The 12837-nt window shown below is 43.5% G+C and overlaps 1 protein-coding gene across 1 annotated transcript; it reads left to right on the top strand.

Moving 5' to 3' along the window:
* Positions 1-4290: 4290 nt before the first annotated feature.
* bcap31 (B cell receptor associated protein 31) lies at positions 4291-12725 on the top strand. The gene is made up of 8 exons (XM_029157641.3): positions 4291-4447; positions 5180-5279; positions 6657-6757; positions 6951-7095; positions 8986-9121; positions 11225-11351; positions 11460-11560; positions 11823-12725. The coding sequence occupies exons 2-8, from the start codon at positions 5188-5190 to the stop codon at positions 11847-11849; spliced, it is 729 nt and encodes a 242-aa protein (XP_029013474.1). The 5' UTR covers positions 4291-4447; positions 5180-5187; the 3' UTR covers positions 11850-12725.
* Positions 12726-12837: the final 112 nt, after the last annotated feature.

The following is a 12837-nucleotide window of genomic DNA, read 5'->3' as shown; positions in this document are numbered from 1 at the left end:
TGTCTCCTTCGTACGTTCCTCTCTCCTCCACTGTTCACTCCCAGCTTCATTCTCCCTCTTTTTTCCTCCTCGCCTTCTCTTCCTCTCTCACTGCAGCTCCATCCTTCTCCAGAGTCCATTCTTGCTTTCTTCCTCCTTGGCTGTATTTCCCTAATCGCTTTATCCCTGCACCATGACTCAAATACACGCACACACTCCAGCAGAAGGACACATTAGCCTCTGCATGAACCGCCTGAGCTCTGCCAGGATCAGGGCTGCACAGCGCTGATAACAACACACTCAGTCACGAGGCTTCAGTCGACTCAGGTTTAATGTTGTAGCTGATCAATGAGTCTCAAATATATTTCTGCTCAACAAATGACAGTTCAAAGACCGAATGCAACAGTGAGAGGGGTGAAGTCAGTGACAAGCGAAGGCAAGACCTGAAGATGTTGTGCTCCGTCCAGCAGATCCATGTCGTCAGGTGACACAAGGCCAGCTGCCTCCAATCATCTGCAGCTCAGCTAATGCTGATCAATGGGGGCGTTCTAACCACAGCATCGTTGGTGGTGAATATCAGGCAGCAGGTCGGACAGCCAGACAGAGTTTGACAAAGTCTAACTGTGCTGCTCACAGTCTGCAGTCGTCTGTATTTATTGGAAGTGTCCATGGAAGAACCAGGGGGACCAGAGACCGGGTCAGGGTCGGCCAGGGCTCGTTGATGCATGTGGTGGGAAGTGAGCGTGGTTCGATCTGTCTGTGGCCTCTTCCAGCAGGACGATGCTCTCTGCAGCACAACAACCAGTTTGAGGTGTTGACTCCAGATCTCAGTCCAGCATTTGAGGATCAGCTGGTCAATGGAGGCCTCACCTCACAGCTCCGGACTTATAGGATGCAGATTTAATGATTATGATCTGTGTGATTTAGATTACCATTTGAGTCTCAGACCTCTGATAATCATCATCATCATCATCATCATCAGTAATACTGAATTTACAATTTGGAAGCTTAGCATAATGACTAATTCATCCCTGCATCTTTCACTGCTTTTAAGAAATTACACTTTTGTCCCATTTTCTATTGGCAGCTCTACGAATGCTGTCAACCAATCAGGTGCGTTTCTAAGCAACTCTGCCCCTGCTCTGCCCAGCGACCAGAGCAACCTTTTAACTAGATTTAATCTGTGATTTAGGGAACAAAGAAACATAGAGAAAGAGGAGTGAAAGAAACACGGACACAGACAGATGAAAGGAGATGAAGATGAATCTGTCATCATCATGCTGTAACTGGACCCTTCTTCCAATGTGTCCTAGTTACAATCATTAGTTTAAAGGCATTGCAGTGCATTCTGGGTAATGGTGTCAAATTATTGAACAGATTTATTTTTCTGGCTTGTTGCTGATTTAGGATTGGAAAACACTACAACCAAGAATCAGTTTAGACGTTATAGTGTCAGCGAGTTTGACCAACAACTGTAGGTCACACATTTTTTAACACGTAAAATCAGAGAATGGTGGAAATTTGCCTCATGATCACAAATCAATGGACGACCGTGAGAACTGAAATAAAGCATTGCCATTACAAGTACTTTAAATATACCACATTATTATAATTTATGGTGGTTAGAGGTCCCACGCTGTTGTACAAGCTGTTTGTTTAAAAAACGATCAGAGGGAGACTTCTTCTCTTTGTTTTAGTCAAACAGAAGTAGTAATCATTTTCGCTGACAATATCTCCCTCTACTGGTCGCAGGTGGGAGCAGCCTACCAGATAAAATCTCTCCTGAAAACGGACTTTCAATATTCAAAATTCAAAAAACTTTATTGATCCCACATGAAAATTGCACGCTTAGGCTTTCACATAGTATGGAAGGGCAGATTGAAAATAGGTATTATCAGGACAGACATGTAATATATGTATACATACATACATACATACATACATACATACATACATACATACATACATACACACATACACACATACACACATACATACATACATACATACATACATACATACATACATACATACATACATACATACATACACACATACACACATACATACATACATACATACATACATACATACATACATACATACATACATACATACACACATACACACATACATACATACATACATACATACATACATACATACACACATACACACATACATGCATGCATGTATGCATAAATGTGTGAACACATACACACACATACATGCACACTTTCAAATCAAGCTATTTTGTATGCACTGTATGTAAATACAACTCCTATGGACTGCTGCAGACATCTGTGGAGCACCTAATACTGATGAATACCTATGGCTGAAGGTGCTCCTACTGCACACAGGGGTGGAGGTGTCGTCTATAGAGAGGAGTTGGACCAGCATCCTCCTCTCAGCTACAGCATGTAGGGGGTCCAGCTCCACCCCCAGAACAGAACCAGCCCTCCTGATCACTTTGTCCAGTCTGTTACTGTCTGCTACATTCATGCTGCTGTCCCACAAACCACAACCTAAAACACTGGACCCACAGACTCATAGAACATCCTCAGCATGGAGCTGCAGACGTTAAAGGACCTGAGCCTCCTCAGGAAGTACATCCTGCTCTGAGCCTTTTGTTCACAGCTGAAGAGTTCTTTTTCCAGTCCAGTTTATTGTCCACTTCTAGGTATTTGTACTCTTCATTTTTAGTAGTGAGAGCGGTGACAGCACTCCCAGATTTCCTAAAGTCAATCACCAGCTCCTAACCCAACAGGCACACAACCAACCTTCAGTGTTTACATGTGGTTGAAATAATGTCAGTTGTTTTTGTAATGTTATCGTTAACATTACAAAAACAACTGACATTATTTCAACCACATGTAAACACTGAAGCAACTTTTCGTAAAGTTGAAACAACATTTAATGCTAATGGTTGTAAAAATGTTAACAAAAAACTTACTTGAAATAAAAAAAGGTTAATGTTAAAATGACAGTCCACCCTCGTGCCCCTCCCTAAGAAGTCCCCCATCACCAGCCTGAACGACTACAGGCCTGTCGCCCTGTTTATGGTCATGAAGACGTTTGAGAGGCTGGTGCTGAGGCATCTGAAGGACCTCACAGACCCCCTGCTGGACCCCCTGCAGTTCGCTTACAGGAAAAACAGGTGGGCTGATGATGCAGTAAACCTGAGACTGCTCCACATCCTGCAGCACCTGGATCTCCCTGGCACATACGCCAGGATCATCGTCCCTGATCCCACGTGTCAGTGGATCAGGAGATCCTGATCAACAGAAGGCAGCAGGTGAGCAGGACAGACACAGACTGCAACGGGTGGTCCGGTCATCGGGACTGAGCTTTTGTACTGAAAAAACATTTAACATTTACATTTACATTTACATTTACATTTACATTTACATTTACATTTACATTTAATATTTAACATTTACATTTAACATTTACATTTAACATTAAACATTTACATTTAGACTTTTGCACATTTAACTAAATGTGAGAAAACATGTTGTGTCATTTAGTTAAATGTGAGAAAACTAGTTATAGGTGCTCCTTTTACATTCGGCACCCCATACGGCTCTGTTGTATATTGTCAATGATCATCATATATACATGCAATGATTTTTTTTCACATCTTTCATTTTGCATCACAACTTGGTCTCAAGTCTTTCTCTCTATTTTAAAAAAGGTCACTTCACTGTCGAATCAATCTGATAAAGTACTGGATAAGAAACCTGTGAGGTGGCATCACTGTGACATAATAAAGAAGCACAAGCTTTTTACTTTTGAAATTTTTATTAAATTTAGCATATTGAAACTTGTATGCTAAATGTGTGAGCAATCATGCATCACCACTGTTTTCTGCTCTTATTGTCAGGCATCAGAGCTCACTCAGACCAGCCACTCGAGCCTCAATCAGTGGGGACTGTATAGTTCCTGAGGTTAGAACATTCGTTCGGACAATCTAGTTACTCCTTTAAAGGACCTAGACTGTGAAACTTTCTCTCCACTGACCTTAAACAACAGACCGACATTAACATATTTAATAATAATAAATTCAGCAGACGTGCTAACACACTCAAGCGTTACATCTGGTTATCTAATGTATCATTGATTCTAATCAATCAATCAATCAATCAATCAATCAATCAATCAATCAATCAATCAATCAATCAATCAATCAATCAATCAATCAATCAATCAATCAATCAATAAACCCTGAATAGCATGAAAAGCGCCAATGTATAAAATGTCTTATTATTATTATTAGTGCGTATTTTATTTGTTTATAGTGCTGATCCAATCATGTTTGAGGACCGGGATGACGTGTATTAAACTCCGGAAGCAACAGTGTTTTTAAAGGAAGCAGAGCAAACGGGCCAATGAACCTGGTTTAGCAGAGACATTAAAGCTGTGTATCAGCGCCAGAACTGTTATTCTTTTATTCTCAGGAATTTCTGAGGTGAGTCCAATACTTTGGTTACTAAGTAAGGCTCGATTTAATTGCTGACTGCCGATGCTAGGTGTGCTACGTTGCAGTAATAAGCTAATACCAACACTTTACTATCTAGGTTTTAGCTACGCGTGTGTCGTGTATTCGATAGTATAGTACAGTACAGTACAGTATAGTACAGTACACTATAGTACAGTACTAAGGATTCGATAAAGTTTTTCCGGCTACGGGTAGTTACTGTTACTTAAGACATTCAGAACCAGTAAACCAATTTCCAGCAAGTAGACGTAGCCTGCAAGCTAGGTGGAGTCAAATCAGCTCGGGAACGGCAGCCACGTTACCGCAGATAGACTGGACCAAAACCGTCATCATAGCAGAGAACAGAACCCACTGGGTTCAGGCGGAGCTCCTGGTTCTGGACCAGCACGGAGGTTTTAGATCCTCGCGTGGCAGCGTTTGATCATTGTCTTTGTGTTGTCATGTTTCATATTATGTAACCGATTGACTTTGGCTTTAGGACTATAACAAAACAAGATCCTTGAGGATCTCTCGCCATAATCAACCACACGTTATATAATCCAAATCCACATTCTGGGAAATATTAATAGAATTTGAAGTGAATAGTGATTAATGAGCCCATTTACCAACAGAAGAGTAATGTATAGTAAAGTATTAATGAGTGTTTTACACTGGTTGGTTGGAGCTGTGCCACAGACTAACTTCTCTTTGCGTCCTGCTCAGGAGGCAGGATGAGTCTGCAGTGGACAGCAGTGGCCACCTTCCTGTATGTCGAGGTCTTTCTTGTTCTGCTGCTCTGCATCCCCTTCATCTCACCCAAGAGGTCAGAACATGGCTCACCTGTACCGCACATCCCTTTGCTTCTAATGAACGGCGGGTAACCGTGAGAATGACAGCAGCAACATGTATAATAAAACTTTAGCTAGTGATTAGATGTAATTAGACAATAGTAATTACATTTGGTGTGTGTCTAGATGTGTTAGCATTCTTATTTTTATTCTCATTATTCCTTGTACCTCCATCTGTGACAGCGATCAAAGTGTGCAAAATAATTTCCCTCTGGGATTAATAACGTTTTTTGAATCTTGAATGTGTAGCTTAGTCATTAACTTTATTAAGTCAAAAAAATAGTAGGAAATTGTTAAAAGCAAGTCCAAACACCAGACTTCTTTTTTTGAATTGGGTCTAGGATATAAGGGGTGGTAGGGCGTCAACAACTGAAGTGATGCTCAGAAACGTGGAATTGAACCCAATATTTAGCACTTCTCACTTGTAAGGGAAGTTTCAGTTGAATGATTGGTTATGGTAAGCGACTTAGAAAGGCTTGACAACATCAGCGTAGATGGTTAAAAGCTGTTTAGCTACAAGACTGTCCTATACTGTAGAAAACATTGAAGGATCCAGAAAGGTCCATGATTGTTTAGTGACCTCAAGCTGTAATCAGATTAGTAAACCAGATGACAACTCCTGTCTGCAGAGTTAATCAGAGATTCCAATTTACAGAGACCAGAGGCTTTACTGATAAATGAGCTGATGTCAGCCTGTTTTATTGGTATTTACTCAGTGTCCACCGTCTGTTGAGGAACCGAGACGCTGTGTCGTCTTCAGTGTGTGTGTAATCCCAGTAAATCCAGTTCTGCCGGTTGATTTACAAACCTGAGTTAACACCTTGTTTAGAATTTTCAAGACACACGTGATGGTTCATCATGTGAGTGTAGCGCTTCTACTTGCTAAATGACTTCAAGAACATGGATTTGAAGTCTTTGTGGGGGGGGTTCTTCATATTTAAGAGCATTTCTGGGTATATCCTGTGTTTTTGTTTTTTTTTTTTTTATTTCCAAATGGTTTCAAATAAAATTTGTGCTTCTTTTACAGACATAACCTGTTTGAGGTGCATTCTTGCCACAAGAAAGTAATAAATATTGTATTAATATAATAATTTGTGCAATAACAATCAAAAAGTATCACTATGACTTAATGTGGATTTACTAAGCGTCACATAGTCACTCACATACAAATTCACTCAGCTCTTGGAGCCAGAGATCTTCCTGGAGAATGTCAATCAGAGGTTCCGCTTGCGTTCACACATGTATCCTTCTTGTTCTGTTTGAACACAAGGTGGAGCCAGAGCCTCAGGTTTGCTGACTGCTCTGGGTTTCGTGGCTACTTTCTCCTGATGCTTCTGCTTCTGATCCTGCAGGTGGAACAACCTCTTCAAGTCTCGCATTGTTCAGGTCATCGCTTACTATGGTAACACATCCTTCATGGTGGCCATCGCCATCTTGGTCTTCTTGCTCATTGGTATGTGTTTTAAGTAGAAACTTAGTTTTCAGTTTCAGGATATTTATGGTGAACAGTGAACAGTTTTATCTGTTCACCAGCAACCAGATTAAAACTGCTGTCTCTTCTGTTTATTAAAATGAAGGTATTTTAATATAGAATGTTTCCGTTACACCTGATTCAGAGTGATGGTGCTGTTTGTGTCTTCTCATAGATGCCTTTCGTGAGGTGAGGAAGTACAGTGTGACGGAGAAGGTGGATCTGACAAACAACCCAACAGCCATCGAACACATCCACATGAAGCTGTTCAGAGCCCAGAGGAACGAGTACATTGCTGGCTTCGCTCTGCTGCTCTGTTTGTAAGACACGACTCCTCTTGGTCTTTTGGTGTCTGATGAAATGGATTTGCTGTGGTCGTACCTGCCTTCAGCCAGACAGTTGGGTCGAGTGCAAATATAAATACTGTGTTGCATAACCAGTTACTTCGCTATTTGTGCCCCTGGCACACAGCGACAGCATAAAGGTTTTTTTGCTAGGAGCATGGAAGGAATAAGCAGCTCTCGTCTCATTTGACTACACTGTAAATCCTCCAGAGCTTGAAGATGTGAGCATCGTGGTTCCTGATTGGCTGACCGCTCAGACGCGTTCATAGTTTTTACATGCTGCAGACTTCCTGAAGGAGAGAGAGTCTGTGATGTCACTGATCATCAAGCAAGGGCCTCAGCTAAAGGTCCAGTAACTTCAAGCCTAGGTCCTTTACACAGCGAAGGTCCTAGTGGGCCTGTCTATGATTGATGGTTCCGGCCTCAGCTCACTGTCTCTGCGTTGTGTACGGTTTACAGCAGCTGCTCTGACTCGGTTTGCCACTTAGTGCTGCAGCTGAGACTTACTACAGAACGGAGTGTTCACTTCTACAAGTAGCCCAGGTTTTAGGAAAGGGTTGGATCAGAAGCTACTCTGTGTCCAATGTGGAAGTATGAGTGGAATGAGCGGCTTAACGTCTCCGTCAGGAGATTTATATTTTTATAGCCTGGTGCCAAGATGCTGGCCAACCTTCATGTTTATTCTGGGTTAGTTTTTTTTTTCACGTACATCTGCAGCACATGTGAGCCTGCTCTGTGCTGACCTACATTTTGATCCACACACAGGGAGATCAGGCACCTGGTCAAAATTAGGTCATGCTGCTGTAGAACAGACAGTTTGTTCTGGTTCTGGAGTGTTTCTCTACTTTGTGTTACGTCTTTGGACCGTGTAGAAAAATTGTGTGTGTGTGTGTGTGTGTGTGTGTGTGTGTGTGTGTGTGTGTGTGTGTGTGTGTGTGTGTGTGTGTGTGTGTGTGTGTGTGTGTGTGTGTGTGTGTGTGTGTGTGTGTGTGTGTGTGTGTGTGTGTGTGTGTGTGTGTGTGTGTGTGTGTGTGTGTGTGTGTGTGTGTGTGTGTGTGTGTGTGTGTGTGTGTGTGTGTGTGTGTGTGTTTCAGCAGTAGAAGTTGGATGGATGTCGTTCTGACAAGTCTGTGTAGGCTTTGATTCTAGCTCCAGTAACTGAACCTGTACATGTTTCAGCCTCTAACCATGTGGACAAAGCATCAGGTTGTAGTAGCTGCAGGCGCCTTTAAAGAATCTGCAGTGACTGAGTCGTCTAAACCTCCGACCACCACCTCAAATGTTCTTACGGTTTACTTGCTACTCGTGGTCTTCATGAAGTGACAGACCCTGACCTTTTGACTTCTAAGAACTGGGGCAGTGATCCTGTATATTCTGAGGTCCAGTGTGACTCTCATTACACCACACACACACACACACACACACACACGTCAGGGGTGGCTGTGTGTTACTACGTGTGAGTGACTATATTGGGGGGGTGAGTGTGTTACTGCTCATGCAGCAGGAGTGCTGCTTATACTACTGCTGGACACATCTGGACGAGTACTGCTTGTAGAGCAGCTTGTCCAGATGTTAAAGATTTGTCACTACAATCTCTCACACTAGGAGGGGCCACAACCATGACAACATGCACTGGTGTGTCAGTGAGGTAAAAGGGGAAGCTTTAGTAGTTTTAGTACTCTACTTTAGTAGTTTCTCTCTGCAGCAGCTTCTCACATGTGATCCGTATGTGACATGTGATGAGTAGCTGCTCACACCTGTTTCTCTCTGTGGAGGCGGAGGCTTCATCCTTCTCTGGTTTTTAGGTTCAACAAATTAAAGAAACATCAGAAGTGCTGAAAGTTACCATGGCTGTGTCTGCTGCAGGTTGCTGCGTCGTCTGGCCACCCTTCTATCCCAGCAGGCCTCACTTCTGGCCTCAAACGAAGCCTTCAAGAGGCAGGCAGAGGGAGCCAGCGCTGCTGCCAAGAAGTACATGGAGGACAACGAGCTGCTGCAGGAGGTGACGCACACAGCAAGACCCGACATGTCTGTATGAAGCACGTGTTCCTCCTTAAACAGTTACATTCACAACCAGCTCCTGCTTCTGGTTACTAACACTGAGGAAGTGAATGCTCCGTAAATATATCTTCCTGGAAATCGGTACTCTGCATATCACACGTCCTGTGTGCTCTGAACAGCACGAGATCTTACTAGTTGTGACCAGTAGGAGGCAAAATGAACAGAGGGCTGTAAACGCAGCAGGAGAGGGTGGATTCAGCTACACTCTGGTAATGTGAGCTCACGGCTAAAAGGAGAGGCTCCATGTGACTCTTACCGATTTATGATGCTTGTTCACTTTAGATCATGCAATATTTAGTTGGTCGTTTCTGAATTTCTCTGAACTTGAAGCTAATTTATTAACGGAGCTCACTCGTTTCTTCCGCTCAGTTTCAGCAACTGTCTTGTGTGCTCCCTGCTGCAGATTAATTTTATAAGGGCTGCATCACACTGGTTTCTGAAGCAGAGAGCAGGTTCCGTCCAGTCAGCAATTGGTAGACTCTTGACTTACTGACACTGCGTCACATTCATGGGCTTTTTGTATTTATCTTTCTGTTCACTAATGACCTCGGTTCACGCAGGCGTTGCCTCCTCCACAGACACCCCCCCCTCGCGCACCCACACACACACACATCCCTTCCTTCCATCATGTGAATTTGTTTCCACCACGTATGAATGTGTTCATGTGCAGTAATGTCAGCACTGAGAATTTAGCTGCTGGTATTAAAACTGACCGGACTCGCGGCACCAACAGCTGTAAGTTTAGCCGTTCAGCTGCCGTGAATCAAACCACACAACCATCTGACAATAAGGATTTGTGCTGACTCAGCTTTCTCAATAACTTTCCTGTCCCAGTGGCGTCCAAGCTCATGACACTCTGTAACTCGATGCGTTTGAGCAGAGGCAGCTGCTCCGTAGCTTTAATGCCTCTCTCCATGGGGCGGCTTTATGTCTGTAACTGCTTATTGTGCTGGACGGCTGCTTTGATAGTTTGGGAAGTTGAAGCATTTTCAGGTAGCGTGACTGGGTAAAGTGTGACTCTCCTCAGGTACGCCTGGGTTCATGCTGGGCTGTCACACCTAGACACATCTCCTGTGTCTTGTACCTGGTTTGTCCCTCAGCTCCACCAATCGCTCCTGCTGAAGCCTCTACGCCCACAGTGAGGCTGTTTGTGGTGCCTTCAGGGTAGCGTTGGTTCTGATGGGAAACCATGTGTGTGGATCCGCCCTGTAACTGATGCACATGCCTGTGCAGTGAGGGTGCACCTGCTCCTGGGACCTTACGTAACAGCAGCTCTTGTGTTAACCAAAGATTTCAGCTGCTACAGATCCGTCTCTGTGTTAGGAGCCGTTGACTGTGGTTGTTTGTAGTTCAGAACCTGCAGGTGCTGTCGTTGTGAAGCCTTCTGTCATCCCACCTGTTTGTTTAAGCTCGAGCTTCTCATGGAGCAGGGTTTCATAGCTGGTCCTCAGTTAAAGGTCAGCAGCTGTTTGAGTCTGTCACACTCTAAGCAGCTAAGTGCTGGTAACTTTAGCCTCATTCTGTGAAGCAACAAAGTTCTGAAGGAAAGTTTCCTTTAGTCTTCTAATCTTTAGTATTTGAATTTACCTGACCGTGTTAGTTGATCGTTCTGCACCAGGAAGCTATTCTTCTGATCTTAAGATCATGTCTTATGCAGTTTCTTCCGGTAGAGATGCTGTTGTGATTGAGTTCAAATGTGTTTGGAGATTTGCCCAGTGGGTTGGTTTTTACATTGTGAAGTGATGGAAGCAGCTTTATTATACAAGTCAGTCTTCGTCTTTCAAAGCAGCTGATCATCAGCTGCTGGAGAGCAGCGCCACTATTTCTGTAGTAGCAGTTGTACTGACGGACAAGTTCCTGTTTCACACACACCTGGTTACCTACCATCAGCAGGAATGTACTGGTCGCTATAAAGCACATTGACAGATGGTGAAACTCCGGAAGTTAAAGCATGGGGATGTTCTCCTCAGATCAGTGACTCTCCATGGCACATGGCCAACACATTGGTTTGATGCAGCTTTGACACCTTCTCTTCTTTAAACAGAGACTCCGTGATGCTGGCATTGAAGCACCTGAGGGTGGAAAGACGCGCCCTGGACCTCAGGAGGAAAACAAGACGCTGAAAGCTGAGGTGAAGACTCTGAGGGAGGAGGTGGAGACGACCAAGAAAGGTGATGCCACTTTACCGTAACCGTGAGTCTTCACTGCTTGAAGCTGGTGATGGGTTAAATACTGTAGAGGAGTACTAAGGTATCGACATGTCTGGTCCATGTTGGCAGCACTGCAGAAGGCAGACAGTGATGTCAGTGCTATGAAGAAACAGGCTGAGAGCCTGACCCGAGAGTATGACCGGCTGCTGGATGAGCACAGCAAGCTGCAGGTAAGAGTCCAGACACTTTGAATATGAGCTCAGATCCCACACAGTTTGTAGTAACAGACGGACTCCTGGATGAATGTATGTCTGGCATTATAAGTTCCTGTTGGCATCTCTGAACTGTTCCCTGTTGACATGTAGCCATAGTTTGGCCAGAGGGAAGGTGAAGCTGAGGACGCGCTGGATGAATATCATGACATGTGTATCGTATCGACAGACCTTTTGAAGCCACATGTCCTGTGTTTTTACTTCCCTGTTGTGTCTGCAGGCGAGCAGCGACAAGAAGTCGGACTAAGAAGGAAGAAGCAGCTTCATTCTTGCTCAGACTTCACAGCTTGTCTCACCTCAGCAGCGCCATGTCACGTTCCTTTGGGTCAGCTGACCTGCTTTGACATAATAGAAAGGGTCCAACTTCTGTCACGGCGTTTTTTTTTTTTTATTTTTTTTTTTTTAACTATTCTCACCTTTGACCTCTGTATAAATACATTTTCGGTTTCTTTGCAGTGAAGGGTCTAGTTTGAAAAAGAGGTCTGTCCTGTCTGATCTAAATCAAATTTCTGTGGCCTTTGCTTTAATAAATAGACCAAATGAAACCTGAACAGCTATTGAGATTTGTTTAACTTCTTTAAAGTCTTGTACTTAATGAATGTTTAAAGCTGCATCATTCAGAACCAGCCAGACAAAGGCTGGCGAACGTTGGTCTCTGCGGCACATGTTCACACCTGTAAATGGATGATGGGAGGTTTAACAGGATGCCTGCAGGTCTTCCAATGATCACAAGCCACTTTTGTTAAAAGTTGACCTGCACTAAACCCTTTATTGTGTGTTGGTTGATCTATTGTTGCTGTTTTGTCCCATTTTCTCCACATTCTCTGAATCTTATTACTTAAGTTCCTTTTTGGCTTATTCATCGTCCAACTCTCTAACTTCAGTCAACCTGCCCTGTGGTGTTTAGGTCAAACTTTCAGAGACGGTTTCCCACGGTTCTACAGCCGTGGGAAACCGTTGTCGCTCCAATTTGCATTTGTTGAGGACAGAAGCGAACAGATTTAAACCATGCTATTGTAAACTCATTAAAGGCTTGTTTCTGAGTATGTGATTTAATTTTTGAAATTCGGATGGCGCAAACATCAATGTATCCATCAATAAACAAACCTCTGAAGTCACTTCATCTACACCTCAGTTTAGTTTTTTGTGTGTCTTATCAGACCTAGTCCTTTTGGGCCAACTGAGGCAGCTGTTGCTCTAAACTTTTATTGGCATCAGAAGCCATCTCACCAGAC

This window comes from Betta splendens, chromosome 7, assembly GCF_900634795.4.
Source record: "Betta splendens chromosome 7, fBetSpl5.4, whole genome shotgun sequence".
NCBI classification, from domain to species: domain Eukaryota; kingdom Metazoa; phylum Chordata; class Actinopteri; order Anabantiformes; family Osphronemidae; genus Betta; species Betta splendens.
This window is presented reverse-complemented; position numbering and strand designations above follow the sequence as displayed.

Coding starts and splice junctions, on each gene's coding strand:
- bcap31 (XM_029157641.3), top strand. CDS start 5,188: ATGAGTCTGCAGTGGACAGCAGTGGCCACCTTCCTGTATGTCGAGGTC. Junction 7,096..8,985: donor TTCGCTCTGCTGCTCTGTTT/GTAAGACACGAC, acceptor TGTCTGCTGCAG/GTTGCTGCGTCGTCTGGCCA. Junction 11,561..11,822: donor ATGAGCACAGCAAGCTGCAG/GTAAGAGTCCAG, acceptor TTGTGTCTGCAG/GCGAGCAGCGACAAGAAGTC.